The sequence below is a fragment of the Cherax quadricarinatus genome, unplaced genomic scaffold, assembly GCF_038502225.1.
Source record: "Cherax quadricarinatus isolate ZL_2023a unplaced genomic scaffold, ASM3850222v1 Contig439, whole genome shotgun sequence".
NCBI lineage: Eukaryota > Metazoa > Arthropoda > Malacostraca > Decapoda > Parastacidae > Cherax > Cherax quadricarinatus.
Window position 1 is genome coordinate 40001 of NW_027195465.1, and position 21657 is coordinate 61657.

At 42.3% G+C, this 21657-nt stretch overlaps 1 protein-coding gene across 1 annotated transcript in view; it reads left to right on the forward strand.

The window, feature by feature from the left end:
* Window positions 1–16068, forward strand: part of LOC128706188 (CDP-diacylglycerol--glycerol-3-phosphate 3-phosphatidyltransferase, mitochondrial) — a 32565-nt gene extending 16497 nt beyond the window's left edge. Inside the window, 4 exon segments of the mRNA XM_070080428.1 lie at window positions 7953–8156; window positions 11364–11466; window positions 11469–11704; window positions 12859–16068. Coding sequence (XP_069936529.1) covers window positions 7953–8156; window positions 11364–11466; window positions 11469–11704; window positions 12859–13110 — 795 coding nt within the window. The 3' untranslated portion in view covers window positions 13111–16068.
* The last annotated feature ends 5589 nt before the right edge of the window (window positions 16069–21657 follow it).

Below are 21657 nucleotides of genomic sequence, written 5' to 3' on the forward strand. Positions count from 1 at the left end.
ACACGAGATTTAAGGAAGTATTTACAGTAGAGACAGGAAGGACTCTGGGGGGACAGACCAGATGGGGACACCAACAAGGAATACACCAACAAGTGTTGGACGACATACATACAGATGAGGAGGAGGTGAAGAAACTGCTAAGGGACATCGATACCTCAAAGGCAATAGGACCGGACAACATCTCTCCGTGGGTCCTTAGAGAGGGAGCAGATATGTTGTGCGTACCACTTACCACAATCTTCAACACATCCCTGGAAACTGGGCAACTACCTGAGGTATGGAAGACGGCAAATGTAGTTCCCATTTTCAAAAAAGGAGACAGAAAAGAGGCACTAAACTATAGACCTGTGTCATTGACGTGTATAGTATGCAAAATTATGGAGAAGATTATCAGGAGGAGAGTGGTGGAGCACCTGGAACAGAACAGGAGTATAAATGCCAACCAGCACGGATTCACGGAAGGCAAATCCTGTGTCACAAACCTTCTGGAGTTTTATGATAAAATAACAGAAGTAAGACAAGAGAGAGAGGGGTGGGTTGATTGCATCTTCTTGGACTGCAAGAAGGCCTTTGACACAGTTCCTCACAAGAGATTAGTGCAGAAGCTAGAGCATCAGGCGCATATAACAGGAAGGGCACTGCAATGGATCAGAGAATACCTGACAGGGAGGCAACAACGAGTCATGGTACGTAATGATGTATCACAGTGGGCACCTGTGACGAGCGGGGTCCCACAGGGGTCGGTCCTAGGACCAGTGCTATTTTTGGTATATGTGAACGACATGACGGAAGGGTTAGACTCAGAAGTGTCCCTGTTTGCAGATGATGTGAAGTTAATGAGGAGAATTAAATCCGATGAGGACCAGGCAGGACTTCAAAGAGACCTGGACAGACTGGACACCTGGTCCAGCAAATGGCTTCTCGAATTTAATCCTGCCAAATGCAAAGTCATGAAGATAGGGGAAGGGCACAGAAGACCACAGACAGAGTATAGGCTAGGTGGCCAAAGACTGCAAACCTCACTCAAGGAGAAAGATCTTGGGGTGAGTATAACACCGAGCATGTCTCCGGAAGCACACATCAATCAGATAACTGCTGCAGCATATGGGCGCCTGGCAAACCTGAGAACAGCATTCCGATACCTTAGTAAGGAATCATTCAAGACACTGTACACCGTGTATGTCAGGCCCATACTGGAGTATGCAGCACCTGTTTGGAACCCGCACTTGATAAAGCACGTCAAGAAACTAGAGAAAGTACAAAGGTTTGCAACAAGGTTAGTTCCAGAGCTAAGGGGAATGTCCTATGAAGAAAGATTAAGGGAAATCGGCCTGACGACACTGGAGGACAGGAGGGTCAGGGGAGACATGATAACGACATATAAAATACTGCGTGGAATAGACAAGGTGGACAAGGACAGGATGTTCCAGGGAGGGGACACAGAAACAAGAGGCCACAATTGGAAGTTGAAGACACAAATGAGTCAGAGAGATAGTAGGAAGTATTTCTTCAGTCATAGAGTTGTAAGGCAGTGGAATAGCCTAGAAAATGACGTAGTGGAGGCAGGAACCATACACAGTTTTAAGACGAGGTTTGATAAAGCTCATGGAGCGGGGAGAGAGAGGGCCTAGTAGCAACCGGTGAAGAGGCGGGGCCAGGAGCTAGGACTCGACCCCTGCAACCACAAATAGGTGAGTACACACATACACACACATACACACACACATACACACACACACACTCACACACACACACACACACACACACACACACACACACACACACACACACACACGTAATGATGTATCACAGTGGGCACCTGTGACGAGCGGGGTCCCACAGGGGTCGGTCCTAGGACCAGTGCTATTTTTGGTATATGTGAACGACATGATGGAAGGGTTAGACTCAGAAGTGTCCCTGTTTGCAGATGATGTGAAGTTAATGAGGAGAATTAAATCTGATGAGGACCAGGCAGGACTTCAAAGAGACCTGGACAGACTGGACACCTGGTCCAGCAAATGGCTTCTCGAATTTAATCCTGCCAAATGCAAAGTCATGAAGATAGGGGAAGGGCACAGAAGACCACAGACAGAGTATAGGCTAGGTGGCCAAAGACTGCAAACCTCACTCAAGGAGAAAGATCTTGGGGTGAGTATAACACCGAGCATGTCTCCGGAAGCACACATCAATCAGATAACTGCTGCAGCATATGGGCGCCTGGCAAACCTGAGAACAGCATTCCGATAACTTAATAAGGAATCATTCAAGACACTGTACACCGTGTATGTCAGGCCCATACTGGAGTATGCAGCACCTGTTTGGAACCCGCACTTGAAAAAGCACGTCAAGAAACTAGAGAAAGTACAAAGGTTTGCGACAAGGTTAGTTCCAGAGCTAAGGGGAATGTCCTATGAAGAAAGATTAAGGGAAATCGGCCTGACGACACTGGAGGACAGGAGGGTCAGGGGAGACATGATAACGACATATAAAATACTGCGTGGAATAGACAAGGTGGACAAAGACAGGATGTTCCAGGGAGGGGACACAGAAACAAGAGGCCACAATTGGAAGTTGAAGACACAAATGAGTCAGAGAGATAGTAGGAAGTATTTCTTCAGTCATAGAGTTGTAAGGCAGTGGAATAGCCTAGAAATGACGTAGTGGAGGCAGGAACCATACACAGTTTTAAGACGAGGTTTGATAAAGCTCATGGAGCGGGGAGAGAGAGGGCCCAGTAGCAACTGGTGAAGAGGCGGGGCCATGAGCTAAGACTCGACCCCTGCAATCACAAATAGGTGAGTACACACACACACACACACACACACACACACATTGCCAGACTCACACATACACTCCCCCCCTCCCCCACCGACATCTCACTCCTTCACCTGATCCCTCCCCTCCCTCTTTCACCCTCCCCCTCCCCACCTCTCCCTCCTTCCCCCTCTCCCTCTCCCACTCACCCACTTGCTTCTCCCTCCTTCCCACTCCCCATCCCCACTACTCTCCCACATAGCCACAGTTCCTCCACTACCTCCCCTCCCCCACACTCTGACATACACAATACTAACCTAACATACAGAATTACATAGGTTTCCCACTCTGAGGCAATCTGGATAAAACACACATGGGTTGCAAGAGAGCAACAAGAAAAACCAAGGGACAGGAGGAGGAAACTGCAAAGGAAGATTGGGCAGCAGAGCTCACAAAAAGGGAACATGAATGGGAAAAGAAACTAGAAGAACTTAGCATGAGAATGGAAGAGAGGATAGACATGGAAAGCAGGAAGTGGGAGGTGCAAGTCAAAGCAGCAGAGGCCAGGATACAGAGTTTAGAAGAGGAACTGAAAAATCTGAAACAGCCTAAAGAACTAAACATTTTGGGATTGACAACAGAGACTGCTACCTCAGCCACAAATAAGGGGACTGTAGGGAAAGAAGGAGCAAAACTGCATGTAGAAGCTCAATCAGTGAGACTGTAGTAAATGAAAGAGCTAAGCTATATGTGGAGGCCCTAACAGTTCACAGCAGAGCCCAGGGAAAGCCGAGAAGGGAAAATGACAGGCCACTGAGCCCAAGTACATTAGCTAGTGAAACTGAAGAAAGGAAAGCTGCAATGGAGGAAATCAAATTGAATGAGGGGATACACAGGGATATGCAGCGGGAGAATGAAAGGGTGAGGTCAGTCTTTGTGTATGGGCTACAGGAAGTTGAAGGGGAAACATATGAAGCAAGAAAACAAGGGGAAAAAAAGCAATTGAAAGCATCATGAAAGCAATAGGAGAAGACGACATGACCCATCTGGAAAATTTTTGGAGAATAGGGGGGTTTGTAAAAAAAAGAACCCGGCCAGTGAAAGTGACCTTCAAGGCAGATTCGACTCGGAACAGGATCCTGCAGGAGAAAGCACAATTAAGGGACATGCCAGCATACAGGAAGGTATATCTCGACCGCGACAGAACACAAGCAGAAAGACAGAAACAGAGAGAGATGATACAAAGGCGAAAGGAGGAAAGAGAGGGGATGGAGAAGACAGACAGGAGATCCCAGACACAGCAAGATCAAATACAGCCTCCCTCTCAACTTCCTATAGAAGCCTCCCAACCAGGTCAACCCCAGTGCAATCAAACACTCTAAACCAAAACACCCATGCCACATCCAATGCCCCCACCCACTGCATTACGAACTCCACCCCCGCAGCAACCACCCATAGTTCCTTATCAGGTCTCCCACTTCCCCAACCCCAATACACCTCCCAGACCACAATCTTAGAAAAGAAGTTGAAGGTGTGGTATACAAATGCAGATGGAATAACAAATAAGTATGAGGAGTGGCACGAAAGAATCAAGGAGACATCCCCAGACATAATAGCACTCACAGAAACAAAACTCACCAGAATAATAACAGATTCAATCTTTCCATCCGGATATCAAATCCTCAGGAAAGACAGAGGGAGGAGAGGGGGAGGAGGAGTTGCACTGCTCATTAAAAACCAGTGGGGTTTTAAGAAAATGGAAGGAATGGATGGCACGGGCGAAAGGGACTACTTACTAGGAACAATCCAGTCTGAGGGATATAAGGTGATAATTGCAGTAATGTACAACCCACCACAGAACTGCAGGAGGCCAAGAGAAGAATACGATGAGAGCAACAGAGCAATGGTTGACACACTAGCCGAGGTGGCCAGGAGAGCACACATGGGGGTGGCAAAGTTACTAGTTATGGGTGATTTCAATCACAAGGAGATTGACTGGGAAAACCTGGAGCCCCATGGGGGTCCCGAAACATGGAGAGCCAAGATGATGGATGTGGTACTGGAAAACCTCAGGCATCAACATGTTAGAGACATTACCAGAGAGAGAGGAGAGGATGAACCAGCAAGACTGGCCCTTGTATTCACCTTGAGCAGTTCTGACATCGAGGATATCATGTATGAAAGGCCCCTGGGAGCTAGTGATCATGTGGTTCTGTGCTTCGACTACATAGTTGAGCTCCAAGTTGAGAGAGCAGCAGGAATAGGCTGGGAAAACCAAACTACAAAAGGGGGAACTACTCAGGCTTGAGGAACTTCTTTCAAGACATTCAGTGGGAGAGGGAACTGACAGGAAAACCAGTACAAGAAATGATGGACTATGTGGCAACAAAATGCAAGGAGGCAGAGGAGAGGTTTGTTCCCAAGGGAAACAGAAATAATGGGAAGAACAGAACGAGTCCTTGGTTCACCCAAAGGTGTAGGGAGGCAAAAACTAGGTGTACTAGAGAATGGAAAAGGTACAGAAGACAGAGAACTCAGGAAAATAGAGAGATTAGCCGAAGAGCCAAAAACGAATATGCACAGATAAGAAGGGAGGCTCAGCGGCAATATGAAAATGACATAGCATCGAAAGTCAAGACTGACCCGAAGCTGTTGTACAGCCACATCAGGAGGAAAACAACAGTCAAGGACCAGGTAATCAGACTGAGGAAGGGTGATGGGGAATTCACAAGAAACGACCGGGAGGTATGTCAGGAGCTCAACACAAGATTTAAAGAAGTATTTACAGTGGAAACCAGTAGGACTCCAGGAAATCAGAACAGGGGGTACACCAGCAAGTGCTGGATGAGGTAGATATAACCAAGGAGGAAGTGAAGAAGCTGCTATGCGAACTTGACACCTCAAAGGCGGTGGGACCAGACAACATCTCTCCGTGGGTCCTTAAAGAGGGAGCAGAGATATTGTGTGTGCCATTAACAAAGATCTTCAACACATCATTTGAAACTGGGCAACTCCCTGAGGTATGGAAGATGGCAAATGTAGTCCCAATTTTTAAAAAGGGAGACAGACATGAGGCACTAAACTACAGACCTGTATCACTAACGTGTATAGTATGCAAGGTCATGGAGAAGATCATCAGGAGGAGAGTGGTGGAGCACCTGGAAAGAAACAAGTGTATAATTGACAACCAGCATGGTTTCAGGGAAGGAAAATCCTGTGTCACAAACCTACTAGAGTTTTATGACAAGATGACAGAAGTAAGACAAGAGAGAGAGGGGTGGATCGACTGCATTTTTTTGGACTGCAAAAAGGCCTTCGACACAGTTCCTCACAAGAGGTTACTGAAAAAGCTAGAAGATCAGGCACACATAACAGGAAAGGCACTGCAATGGATCAGAGAATACCTGACAGGGAGGCAACAACGAGTCATGGTACGTGACGAGGTGTCAGAGTGGGCGCTTGTGACAAGCGGGGTTCCACAGGGGTCAGTCCTAGGACCTGTGCTGTTCTTGGTATATGTGAACGACATAACGGAAGGAATAGACTCAGAAGTGTCCTTGTTTGCAGATGATGTGAAGTTAATGAGAAGAATCAAATCGGATGAGGATCAGGCAGGACTACAAAGAGACCTGGACAGGCTACAAGCCTGGTCCAGAAACTGGCTCCTTGAGTTTAACCCTGCCAAATGCAAAGTCATGAAGATTGGGGAAGGGCAAAGAAGACCGCAGACACAATATAGTTTAGATGGCCAAAGACTGCAAACCTCACTCAAGGAAAAAGATCTGGGGGTGAGTATAACACCGAGCATATCTCCTGAGGCGCACATAAATCAGATAACTGCTGCAGCATACGGGCGCCTGGCAAACCTACGGATAGCGTTCCGATACCTCAATAAGGAGTCGTTCAAGACACTGTATACCATTTACGTCAGGCCCATACTGGAGTATGCAGCACCAGTTTGGAATCCACACCTAGTCAAGCACGTCAAGAAATTAGAGAAAGTGCAAAGGTTTGCAACAAGACTAGTCCCAGAGCTACGGGGATTGTCGTACGAAGAAAGGTTGAGGGAAATCGGCCTGACGACACTGGAGGCCAGGAGGGTCAGGGGAGACATGATAACGACATATAAAATACTGCGCAGAATAGACACGGTGGACAAAGACAGGATGTTCCAGAGATGGGACACATACACAAGAGGTCACAATTGGAAGTTGAAGACTCAGATGAATCAAAGGGATGTTAGGAAGTATTTCTTCAGTCATAGAGTAGTCAAGTCGTGGAATAGTCTAGAAAGTGAAGTAGTGGAGGCGGGAACCATACATAGTTTCAAGGCGAGGTATGATAAAGCTCATGGAGCAGGGAGAGAGAGGACCTAGTAGCAATCAGTGAAGAGGCGGGGCCAGGAGCTATGACTCGACCCCTGCAACCACAAATAGGTGAGTACAAATAGGTGAGTACATACACACACACACACACACACACACATACACACACACACACACACACACACACACACACACACACACACACACACACACACACACACACAAACACACACATACACACACACAGTCACACACATAAGAACATAAGAAAGGAGGAACACTGCAGGAGGCCTGTTGGCCCATACTATGCAGGTCCTTTACAATTCATCCCACTAACATAACATTTGCCCAACCTAATTTTCAATGTCACCCAAGTAATTGCATTGAGGAGGATGCTGGAGGCAGTAGAGATGTTTAACAACAGCGTGTAGTGAGAATATTATGCAAACTTTGCAGAGCGTAAAAATTAGAAGAGGGTATGGCGTTATTAAGGATATTATTCAGTAGGTGGAGGATGGACTGTTGAGGTAGGTTGGGGCATTAAGAGAGTATGGTGTAAAGTAGGATAACCAAAAGGGTGTATAAATACAATTCGGAAGGAAGGATGGGCATACTGTTGGAGCATAAGCACAGATTCATTTATAAAGGGATTCAGAGAAACCAGGCAGCTGGAATTTTCCCTTAGAGATGAGAAATGGTGCCTTCATTCTGAAGGGGGGGGGATATTGCTGTTTAGAGGGTCATTACCAATGTGATGTCTGCAGTGTCTAGCAAGACAGTTATTAAATAAATACCGACTATGTCCTTTTATGGGTCATCTTGTGACCCACAAAATATAATATACTATTCTACTATTACAAATGAGTTTTTCAGTTTGATTAGAACATGTTATATAATTTCAGGGCCAATGTGAGCAATGACTACTTCACTAATAGACAGGATCATTACTTTGTCTTAGATGTCTGTCCTGAACTTGCAGACTTCTATCTCAAGATCATGGATACAGTCAGCAAGTTCTCCCTACAGCTTCAGACAGATAATACTACTACTGTTCTTCCAGACACAACATGTATACTGGTAATATGTATAATATATGTAAATTATTGTTTAATACTATGTATGTGTTTGCTTAATAATATTTCACACGAAGATAGAAACTCAGAAAATTTCTTGATCTGTGTAATTCGACTTCTCGTTGGGGTCCTCTTCAGTACTGTATTTTTTATTTTATTCTATTATCACACTGGCCGATTCTCACCAAGGCAGGGTGGCCCGAAAAAGAAAAACTTTCACCATCATTCACTCCATCACTGTCTTGCCAGTGCTTTACACTACAGTTTTTAAACTGCAACATTAACACCCCTCCTTCAGAGTGCAGGCACTGTACTTCCCATCTCCAGGACTCAAGTCCGGCCTGCCGGTTTCCCTGAACCCCTTCATAAGTGTTACTTTGCTCACACTCCAACAGCACGTCAAGTATTAAAAACCATTTGTCTCCATTCACTCCTATCAAACAAGCTCACGCATGCCTGCTGGAAGTCCAAGCCCCTCGCACACAAAACCTCCTTTACCCCCTCCCTCCAACCTTTCCTAGGCCGACCCCTACCCGCCTTCCTTCCACTACGGGCTGATACACTCTTGAAGTCATTCTGTTTTGCTCCATTCTCTCCACATGTCCAAACCACCTCAACAACCCTTCCTCAGCCATCTGGACAACAGTTTTGGTAATCCCGCACCTCCTCCTAACTTCCAAACTACGAATTCTCTGCATTATATTCACACCACACATTGCCCTCAGACATGACATCTCCACTGCCTCCAGCCTTCTCCTCGCTGCAACATTCATCACCCATGCTTCACACCCATATAAGAGCGTTGGTAAAACTATACTCTCATACATTCCCCTCTTTGCCTCCAAGGACAAAGTTCTTTGTCTCCACAGACTCCTAAGTGCACCACTCACCCTTTTCCCCTTCATCAATTCTATGATTCACCTCATCTTTCATAGACCCATCCGCTGACACGTCCACTCCCAAATATCTGAATACATTCACCTCCTCCATACTCTCTCCCTCCAATCTGATATCCAATCTTTCATCACCTAATCTTTTTGTTATCCTCATAACCTTACTCTTTCCTGTATTCACTTTTAATTTTCTTCTTTTGCACACCCTACCAAATTCATCCACCAATCTCTGCAACTTCTCTTCAGAATCTCCCAAGAGCACAGTGTCATCAGCAAAGAGCAACTGTGACAACTCCCACTTTGTGTGTGATTCTTTATCTTTTAACTCCACGCCTCTTGCCAAGACCCTGGCATTTACTTCTCTTACAACCCCATCTATAAATATATTAAACAACCACGGTGACATCACACATCCTTGTCTAAGGCCTACTTTTACTGGGAAATAATATCCCTCTTTCCTACATACTCTAACTTGAGCCTCACTATCCTCGTAAAAACTCTTCACTGCTTTCAGTAACCTACCTCCTACACCATACACCTGCAACATCTGCCACATTGCCCCCTATCCACCCTGTCATATGCCTTTTCCAAATCCATAAATGCCACAAAGACCTCTTTAGCCTTATCTAAATACTGTTCACTTATATGTTTCACTGTAAACACCTGGTCCACACACCCCCTACCTTTCCTAAAGCCTCCTTGTTCATCTGCTATCCTATTCTCCGTCTTACTCTTAATTCTTTCAATAATAACTCTACCATACACTTTACCAGGTATACTCAACAGACTTATCCCCCTATAATTTTTGCACTCTCTTTTATCCCCTTTGCCTTTATACAAAGGAACTATGCATGCTCTCTGCCAATCCCTAGGTACCTTACCCTCTTCCATACATTTATTAAATAATTGCACCAACCACTCCAAAACTATATCCCCACCTGCTTTTAACATTTCTATCTTTATCCCATCAATCCCGGCTGCCTTACCCCCTTTCATTTTACCTACTGCCTCACGAACTTCCCCCACACTCACAACTGGCTCTTCCTCACTCCTACAAGATGTTATTCCTCCTTGCCCTATACATGAAATCACAGCTTCCCTATCTTCATCAACATTTAACAATTCCTCAAAATATTCCCTCCATCTTCCCAATACCTCTAACTCTCCATTTAATAACTCTCCTCTCCTATTTTTAACTGACAAATCCATTTGTTCTCTAGGCTTTCTTAACTTGTTAATCTCACTCCAAAACTTTTTCTTATTTTCAACAAAATTTGTTGATAACATCTCACCCACTCTCTCATTTGCTCTCTTTTTACATTGCTTCACCACTCTCTTAATATGTATACATATAAAGAGAACCCCAGCAAGGGGTCAAGATATGCAAATTGATTAATTTTCTGAGTTTGTGTCTCCATATCTACCTGGAGGGTGTTCCGGGGGTCAGTGCCCAAGCACCTGATGTGGATACCGAAACCGTGGATGGTAGCAAACCTGTACTTATTATAAAGTCTAATTGATAAATTATGCACAATAAGCAGAGAATTATCACTTTTTCACTGATGGGAAGCTCTTCATGGCTTCTCTTGGGCTTTGAAGAATTTCCACCATCACTACTTTTGCACTTTGAGGCCATTATTAAGTAAAATTAAGGGTTATTTTTGGGCCACAGTAAACAGCAGATAACCAAAACCATGGATACTGGAGCTACGGATACAGGGGTTCTACTGTATATGTTTATATATAAAGGCAGTATATTTTGGTTAGGTAGGTGATCTGTAATAGGTGTAAATTAACATTAATGGTATTGATAAAAATAATGTGCAAATGCACGAGGAATATTTGTACAAGGAAACCTCTGTAAATTCAAAGTGGTTGCATGGAGGATTTTTTTTTTAATGGCCCATCTGAATAGTGGGAGAAAATCTATTGAAAATGGGGAAACTGTAAATGTTGCATGTTATTCATTTTTTATATTACCTTTGCATTTTTCAGAATGTTTATAATACAGCACATACTGCTTGACTGCACTTTTAATTGTGATTATAATAAATGCTGTTTAGCTGTACGTAATTTTGTAATAATATTGGTAGAATTACCAATAATATGTTAGGTAAAAGGACACATGTGCAGCTAATGTGATGTTTTTATTGTGGCAACATTTCGCTCTCCAGGAACTTTGTCAAACTGTTATGACAAAAATCCTGGCGGGCAAAACTTGGCCACAGTAAAAATGTCGCACACGTTACACAGGACCTTTTACCTAACAGACTGTACTTTTAATGGTGATTATAATCAGTGGTGTTTGCACTTTTCAGGGTGATTATAATAAATATTGTATGACCATGAAAACTGCCATACAGAAAGTGTGGGATCAAGAGTGTGGCAAAACTACACAAAAATGTCAAAAAATCTTGAAAAGTCCGGTGTTAATAAACTAGACGAAAAGCCCCTAGACACTATAGTAATCCCAACTTTACAAATGGGACCTTTTGATATTGTGAGCGATAACACAATGACCAAAAAGTTCTTGACTTCAGCCGAGAGTAATTCAAGAATTCAGTTAGCATCAGACTACTTCAACTTAACAGAAGAATACATGAAAAGTATTCTTCAGGGGACTGAAGCTTTTTATAGTATTCTCATGGCTCATCCCAAAGTAAGATGTGTTTTAATAATTCTTTTTTACATTGCATTTTTTGTATCTTGATGAAACGCTATTTGATAGTTGTGAAGAAAAGATATATTTGCAGAAAATAACTTTGTAACTTCTGTATGACTTCATAAAAATTTTAACAGCTCTAAATGATGTCCCAATAAAACCTGGTTCAGCAAATATGTCTTGTCTTCACACAGTAAATGAAGATAGACAGGTTTTGCATGTGTCTTATTTATCATGATGGTATTGTGAACCATTAAGATAGTGATTGTGAGCCATTAAGATAGTGATTGTGAGCCATTAAGATAGTGATGGTTTTTTTAACAACTCTTGGCAGTATGCCTTTTGGATTCTTTTAAAAGATCAACCATTATTTGTGTATTTGTATATTAAAGTTAATTTTTCATGTTTACATTGAAAAAAATAAAACTGCTGGTTCCTTGTTTATTGTGAAAAATTACTGCATGTGCTTATAAAAATTGCTTATATTAAGTAATGTACCTTTTATTCCATATCTCTTCAGTAAAATGGATTAAATATAATTTTAGTATAGTCAGTATATATACATTTAATATGGAATTCTATAGTGAAGTATCCTGCAAGTCTTGACAAATATAAATAATGTGTCAAATATTCAAGAATCCTTTATTGAATATTCCAAGTTTTCTGCATAGAAAAATGGCTAAGCAGAAAAATAGCTTATGTGGCATTATATGAAGTAGAAATATTAACAGAGTAAAGAATAATATATAAATTTGTATAGAGGGAGTTCAGAACCCTTAAAATATTAATGGATAAAACTCCAGTGAAACTGTATGAACATATAGAACCTGTTGAAAATGACAGCCAAGGGAAAAATGGACAGTTGTGCTTTTTCACTGCATTCAGTTAGAAATGAGGTACGTTGTGGGTAAATAAAAAGAAGTTCAGTTTGACAGAATTTATGGCTACACATTTCCACAGTGACAAAGCATTTATGGCTGGACATTTCCATATACAGTAATTCATTTGACAGCTAATAAATTTTTTAACATGTCGCCCATCTCCCACCATGGCAGGGTGACCTGAAAAAGAAGAGAGACATTCATAGAGTTTTTCTTCTTTATACATTTAGTAATAATAATATATTTCATGATATTTTACTGTCTCATCAGGCTAATGGATTCCTTGGGGCCAGTGGATTTGCTGGAGCCATCCCGGCTGCTTACACACAACTTGTAAAGTTGTTCTTCGAGACGTTACAGAAAGGAAGGCAGAGTAAACGCATCACCATGTTCGAGTATCAGCGACCAAGTTGGGCATTCCATGCCAAAGGACTATGGTATTACCAACCTTATCAGTCCTTGCCTTTGCTCACTATGATTGGCTCCCCAAACTTTGGTAAGTGTCAATATTTTGACACTTGAGAGGTAGGACTGCATGTCAAGACAGAAATACAGAACAGAGGTTGTCTGTAGGTTACAGTCTCCAGTTGAAGTCTTTAGTGGATCTGAAGACAACCCTCATTGTGGCGACCCAAAGCTTTACCCTCCAGAGAGCACTGCATCAAGAGCAAGAGCATTTATATGGCAGTTCAAGTCGGGTAACTCAACAAACCTTCACTACTCAAGACCGGCTGGTTCCTTACTGGGTGCGCTTTGTAATGCCTGTAATTAAAGTCTTTTTCTAACGATTCATCAGCTGTGTTATAAAGTTTTTAATGTACATATATTGTTTGCACTTAAGATAGAATTTTTATATTAAGAATTCTCTTAAATTTGTATTTATTTATTTATTTATCTGAACATGATACAGAGAAGTACAAAGGAATACAGTTAAGTGCAACATGCCAAAGCCCCTTGTATGCAGAGCATTATGGGCAGGCTTAAAATTAACTTAAGATTAATTAAGCAATGATGTATTCAGTGGTAAAACATTATTGTAAACAGATAACAATTAAGCACAAATGAGTATTACTAAGACAGGTCATATGGTCATTTTCTGTGTTACTGAGCATTCAGTAGAATGGAGTATTCTGTTAGGTAATGTAGTTAAAAAAAAACACAGTTTGATTGGGTCTCAGGTTAAACATACATGTATATGTGATACAATTATGAGAAAGATTTAAGATGTACAATTTATAAGATACAATTATTCAGTATTTATTTGGTTGTGGGTGAGTAAGTGATTTTTGAGAAGAAACTTGAATTTATAAACAGACAGTGTTTCTTTTATATTTACAGGTAATGAATTCCAGATTTTAGGGCCTTTTATGTGCATTGAGTTTTTGCATAGTGTGAGATGGACACGAGGAACATCAAAGAGTGATCTGTGCCTTGTGTTATGGTCATGTGTTCTGTTGAGGTTGGTAAGGAGATGTTTGAGGGGAGGGTTTATATCAGTGTTAAGTGTTCTATGTATGTAATAGGTGCAGTAATAAGTATGGATGTTTTGTATGGTGAGTAGGTTAAGTGTTTTGAATATTGGTGGAGTGTGCTGTCTGTAGTGGGAATTTGTTATCATTCTGACTGCAACCTTTTGTTGGGTAATTAATGGTCTGAGATGGTTTATTGTTGTTGAGCCCCATGCATAAATTCCATAGGTGAGATAGGGGTAAATAAGAGAGTGATATAGGGCCAGGAGGGCTGACTGTGGAACATAGTACTGTATCTTCGATAGTATATCTATGGTCTTGGAAATTTTCTTGGAAATTTGTTGTACATGTGTGTAGTGATACTGCTCCTGTGGGGAGCAGCAGCAGGATAATACTGCACCACCTCTCGGGGCCCTTAACAACAACAACAGTTTGGTGTGTGTCATGGGCGCCAACACATGGTGTGTGATTCTCTTCTCTTCTATCCATATATTAGTGATGCAGATTACATGGTGAGTTTAAATATGTGGCCTGTAGTTATAACTTTTCTCTTGACATATGCAAGACATCACCATCCCTGTGGAAGCCGTTATTAGATGTACTAGTCATTATATTTTGTTGTTGCAGAAGTACTATGAAGATTCTATGTTCAATAAAGCCTAGAGATAAGGCCTGTGTTTCTATCACAACAATTTATTGAACATAGAATCCTGGGCTACCTGGTGGTGATCCTGCGCTAGACTACATCACAACATGGAGCGTTGACTGAAACCTGAGAGGCTAGACTGTGACCCCAGCTTATCAACGGCTGCTCAGGAATGGAAGCACTGGTTTAAGACTTTCGAAAACTTCTTGGGAGCCCTTCCTAAAGAAGATCTAGATAAACTAAGTCTGCTCATCAATTTTGTGTCACCTAAGATATATGAGGCTATTTCTGAGTGTAATACCTACGAAGATGCTATCAAAACCCTCAAGTCTCAGTATATTAAACCTACAAATGAAATCTTTGCACGCTATAGCCTTGCAACTCGCCGCCGGCAGATTGATGAATCCTTAGATTATTATTATTATAATCAAGGGGAAGCGCTAAACCCGGAGGATTATACAGCGCCTGGGGGGGGGATGTGGAAGGCATTCAGGCTTAATTCGGGGAACTGGAGCACAGATCCAGTTTCCTAAATCAAGAGCCCCTCACCAACATCAAGGAACCTTCCTTGAGGGGATGAATCCTTAGAGGAATACCTTCAAGCACTGAAAATTTTAGGTAAGGACTGTCACTACCAAGCAGTGACAGCTGCTCAGTATTGTGAAGAGTCCATCAGGGATGCTTTTATCAGTGGCCTGCAATCACCAATAATAAGGCAGCGTTTATTGGAGAATAAAACTCTCGACTTAGCCGCTGCCTTTGACCAGGCAAGAGCTCTAGATTCAGCCCAGAAGAATTCTGAAGTATACAGTACCACTCAGCCTTCTCGAGTGGTAAGTGCTGCAATTCCTGACCAAGACTCTTGCAATGAAGTTACTGTGGAACCTGCCTCAGTGACAGCAGCAGCAGGTACGGTGTGTTTCTTTTGTGGTTTTTCAAGACATCCACGTCCAAAGTGTCCTGCTCGTGAAGCAATGTGCCATAAATGCCACAAGAAAGGTCACTTTGCTAAAGTATGTCGTGCTAATGCATCAACAAGAGCTAGTGCCTCCACACATTCCAGTGATCATGCGACTCTAGCAACAGTGACTTCTGCAGCTACTCCAAATTCACTGTCAAAGGCAGTTGTGAAAGTATTCATCAAAGGAACAGAAGTAGATGGTCTTACTGATAGTGGCAGCTCAGAGTTTCATCAACCTTGACTTAGTTAAACGCCACTCCTTGACTGTTCATCACTCATCAGGTACCGTTTCCATGGCATCAACATCTCTCTCTATTCAGACCTTAGGGTTTTGTAAGGTAAATCTCAGAGTTAATGGAAAGGATTACCAAGATGTACATTTAGCTATTCTGCCACAACTGTGCTCTGATCCAGTGATATGCGACTTAGCAACAGTGACTTCTCAGGACAGTTGTGAAAGTATTTCAGAAGTAAGTCTTACTGATAGTGCAGCTCAGAGAGTTTCATACCTTGACTTAGTCACTTGACTTCACTCATCAGGTACCGTTTCCATGCATCAACATCTCTCTCTATTCAGAGGGTTTTGTAAGGTAAATCTCAGAGTTAATGCAAGATGTACATTTAGCTATTCTGCCACAACTGTGCTCTGATGTTATCCTTGGTCAGGACTTTCAGAAGCTGCATGGTAGTGTCACCTTAACATATGGAGGTGAACTGCCTCCTCTTGTTGTCTGTGGACTTAGCACTTTAAGGGTAGACCCACCAAAGCTGTTTGCAAATCTTACCGCGGATTGCCATCCTATATCAGCTATTCTTATGAGGATCGGATGTTCATTGAGAAAGAAACTCAGAGGCTGCTGAAGGAGGGTATTATAGAACCGAGTAATTCCCCTTGGCGTGCACAGGTTGTTGCTGTTAAAGATGATTATAGGAAACGGAGACTGGCTATCGATTACTCTGAGACAATCAACAAATTTACACTTCTTGATGGGTACCCTCTACCTCGAATTGATGATACAGTGAACAAAATTGCTCAGTACTATGTGTTTAGCACAATTGATCTACAGAGTGCCTATCATCAAGTCCCTATAAGGAATGAAGATAAACCATACACAGCGTTTCAGGCTAGTGATGGCCTGTATCAGTTTACCAGAGTCCCTTTTGGAGTCACCAATGGGGTAGCCTGCTTCCAACGAATTATGGATTCACTCATTCAGGAAGAGCAACTCATGGGAACTTAGGCGTATTTAGATAATGATACCATTTGTGGCAAGACCCAGGAGGAACATGATGTAAACCTTGATGAGTTTTTGGAAGCCGCCAAGAAGAAAAATATCAGTTACAATGAGGAAAAGTGCACTTTTTCAACTAAAAGGCTTAGCATTCTTGGTTATGTAGTGGAAGGAGGTTCAATATTCCCAGACCCTGAATGACTACGACCTCTACAGGAACTTCCAATGCCTCAAGACAAAAAGTCACTCAGAAGAACTCTTGGTCTCTTTGCTTATTACTCACAATGGATCTACAACTATTTAAGTAAAGTCTGCCCATTGAGTGCTACCACATTTCCTGTGACAAAGGAAGCAGAAGCCGCTTTCCATACTCTCAAACAGGACATTGAAAACTCAGTAGTTCAAGCCATTGATGAGTCCCTACCATTCGAAGTGGAAACAGATGCATCTGACATTGCCATTGCTGCAGTCTTATCTCAGGCAGGACGACCAGTAGCCTTCTTTTTGAGAACTTTTCAAGGATCAGAGAAATGTTATGCTGCTGTAGAAAAGGAAGCCCAGGCCATCATAGAAGCAGTTCGCCACTGGAGGCATTATTTAACTGGTAGACATTTCACCATAAGGACTGACCAACTGTCCGTGATGTATATGTTCGACAAGAAGCACAAAAGTAGGATAAAGAATGACAAGATATTACGCTGGAGGATGGAACTATCGTGTTATGACTTTGATATTCTGTACCGACTGGGTCAAGAGAACATCTCACCTGATGCATTCTCTAGGTCCCACTGTGGAGCAGCATGTCATGATTTGCAATCACTCTCAGCGCTCCACAAGGCTTTGTGTCACCCAGGAGTTACACGCCTGTACCATTTTGTCAAATCAAAGAACATGCCCTACTCAGTGGAAGATGTGCGACAAGTGATCAGAGCATGCAGAGTATGTGCAGAGTGCAAGCCAAACTTTCATCAGCCAGAGAAGACTCATCTCATAAAATCCACCCAGCCTTTCGAGAGACTAAATATAGATTTCAAAGGACCTCTACCAAGCACAAATCAGAATAGGTATTTCCTTAACATAGTAGATGAATATTCAAGGTTTCCCTTTGTATTCCCCTGTGCAAATATGACTGCTTCAACTGTTATTAGTTGTCTTTCACAGTTCTCTATTTTTGGTATGCCAGCTTATATCCATTCAGACAGGGGATCCTCGTTCATGAGTAACGAACTTCAGGAGTTTTTGGCTAGCAAAGGTATTGCCTGCAGCAGAACAACAAGCTACAACCCTCAAGGCAATGGTCAAGTGGAGCGGTTCAATGGTACTATATGGAAGGCAGTTACAATGACATTGAAGTCGCGCAATCTACCTGTTCAACACTGGTAAACTGTCCTACCTGATGCTCTTCACTATTAGATCATTGCTGTGCACAGCTACTAATGCAACCTCTCATGAAAGACGCCTCAACTATTCACGTTGTTCCTCTACGGGAGCCTCCGTGCCCACTTGGTTATGTCATCCTGGACCCGTTCTCCTGAAGAGTCACCGTAGGATGAGCAAGACGGATCCTGTAGTGGAAGAGGTAGAGCTCCTGCAAGCTAATCCACATTACGCCCACATTCGCTACCAAAATGGTGAAGAGGCTACAGTATCTACAAGACATTTAGCCCCAGTTGAAATCCCCATTAGTGTGGAATCTCAAGATACACCAATAGATGTGAAAGATGCTTCGTTTTCTCCTGGAAAGCCCCTTGAGACTACTCCTACAGAAATAGAGGATTCTGCTCCAGCAGTTAGACAAACCCCGCTGGAAAATATTGAACCTGGTGAAGAGGCTCAAGGGCTACGAAGGTCGGGACGTGTACGTCGCCGCCCACCTAACAGTTTGGGAGATTACTGTCTCTGATATTTTAGAAGGGGGAGATTGTAGTGATACTCCTCCCGTGAGGAGCAGCAGCAGGAGCACCAGACTACCCTTAGAGGATTCTGCTCCAGCAGTTAGACAAACCCCGCTGGAAAATATTGAACCTGGTGAAGAGGCTCAAGGGCTACGAAGGTCGGGACGTGTACGTCGCCGCCCACCTAACAGTTTGGGAGATTACTGTCTGATATTTTAGAAGGGGGAGATTGTAGTGATACTCCTCCCGTGAGGAGCAGCAGCAGGATAATACTGCACCACCTCTCGGGGCCCTTAACAACAACAACAGTTTGGTGTGTGTCATGGGCGCCAACACATGGTGTGTGATTCTCTTCTCTTCTATCCATATATAAGTGATGCAGATTACATGGTGAGTTTAAATATGTGGCCTGTAGTTATAACTTTTCTCTTGACATGTGCAAGACATCACCATCCCTGTAGAAGCCGTTATTAGATGTACTAGTCATTATATTTTGTTGTTGCAGAAGTACTATGAAGATTCTATGCTCAATAAAGCCTAGAGATAAGGCCTGTGTTTCTATCACAACAATGTGTTTGAAATTTGAGTCTATTATCAAGGTGGATTCTTAAGAATTTTCCCTCTGTGAGCTTTGTGATAGGTGATCCGTTTATCATTATGTTAAGAGGGACATCTGTAGCTCTGTTACCAAATAGAATGAAGTAGGTTTTGTCAATGTTTAGAGTAAGTTTGTTAGTCCTCATCCAGGTAGATACTTTCTGTAATTCGGTATTTACAGTATTGGCTAGCATGACTGGGTTCGGGTGAGAGAAGACGTATGTAGTGTCATCTGCAAATAGCGTGAGTTTGAGTAGTTGCGATGCATTTGGTATTTCATTTATGTATATGAGAAAGAGAAGAGGGCCAAGGACACTTCCCTGTGGGACACTATCAGTAATTTGCAGATAAAATGTTTTCTTAGAGTTTTATTTACAGTCTTGTCAAATAAAGTTCTTTCAAGACAAAAGGCACAATACCATGACTGGAACAATACATAATCCACTGGCCTAGTCGTTAATGCACTGGCCTGGAGTTTTATGTCTCACTCACCATGGGTTCAAGCTCCACCCGTTCACTGGTTTGTTTGTAATTGTGTTATTATGATTTATTGTTTAAGTGTTGGGTGCCTTTTTCATGATTTACATATGCAGTTAAAATTAGATTATGCAGCTGCATTTAGCTGCTAATTCCATACCCTTGTGCATTGTGCATTTTGAAGCTTCTGATGTAGCTATATCAGAAGCTCCAAAACCAGAGCTTCAGAAGCTCTAGAAACAGAGCTTCAGAAGGGAGCTAAAGAAGCTCCAGAAAGTGTACTTTAGAAATGGATCTTCTGACGTAGCTACAGAAAGTGTACTTTAGAAATGGATCTTCTGACGTAGCTACCTGGCGCCATCAACATGACTAGTGATGGTATTACCAACAGAAAGTGTACTTTAGAAATGGATCTTCTGACGTAGCTACCTGGCGCCATCAACATGACTAGTGATGGTATTACCAACAGAAAAAAAAATATTAACCATAACAACACCAATAAAGCCAAACTGATCACATTGAACACTAATAGAACCAATTATGGAAATAATAGCAGTGCATTAATGATTTCCTGACTGACACTAGTCTGTTGCATCAACTGTCATCCCTGGCCTCCCCTCACCTGATATCCTTCCCTCAGTACCAACACCTCTTTACCCATTTCTTATCATATCTCTTATGCAGTTAGGTAAGATCTATCAGGAAACAAGACAATGCTAAGTAACTCATTTGGGTTTAGCACTTTCTGTGATTAAAGTATAATTGCCTTGATACCAGTGAAGGGATTTTCATCCAAGGAACTGTACTTCCTTGGGTTTAGTGCTTAATTTGATTTTATTATCATCTTCCTCCATGGATCAAACTTGAATGCTTCCCATTCCTTAGGTGCTAAATGCCCACAATGGGTTTAGTGCCATTATGTATCTGTGCCTCTTTCAAGACAGTGACAGTGTAAATGATGGTGAAAGTGCCTTGGTGGGAGATGACCAGGGTGCTTAAAAAAAAAAAGTATAGCATGATTTTTATGAAAAAATATATCATCACTCAGCTCATTTTACAGTTGATTACATTGAAAACTATATTAATGAATATGTCATGGCTGCTCTTGTATTTGCTATTTCTTACTCATGATTGAATAGAACTCCTATATTAGTCTTTCCCCTCAAGGAAGGTTCCTTGATGTTGGTGAGGGGCTCTTGATTTAGGGAATTGGATCTGTGCTCCAGTTCCCCGAATTAAGCCTGAATGCCTTCCACATCCCCCCCCCCCAGGCGCTGTATAATCTTCCGGGTTTAGCGCTTCCCCCTTGATTATAATAATAATAATACATTAGTCTTTGGAATAATGGTAGAATTACCGATATGTTAGGTAAAAGGACAAGTGTAACTGATGTGACATTTTATTGTGGCAATGTTTTGCTCTCCAGAAACTTTGTCAAGCTGTAAAGGGGGCCTTGATCCATGTTTCCGCGCGCTCTCAAAAAAAAAAAATCGAAAAATTATGGAAATTGAGTTACTTATACCGAAAAATAGCTTAACTCTTTGGCAACACAATGGTACCAGAATGAATGTTCTACGACGTTTCTACAAGAAATTATAGTCATTTATATCAGGTATGGTGACGGCGATGTGGGTAGCGAGTCTGCTCGCAGCTCATATATTTTTTGGAATTTTTTCCTTGTTTTTTTTATCTCTTTTTCTTGCATTATTCTTTAACATAATAACTGACTATTTGGCATCATAAAACAGAAGGCGGAGCTTATCCGTAGACTTAGAGCCAACCAGGCACCATA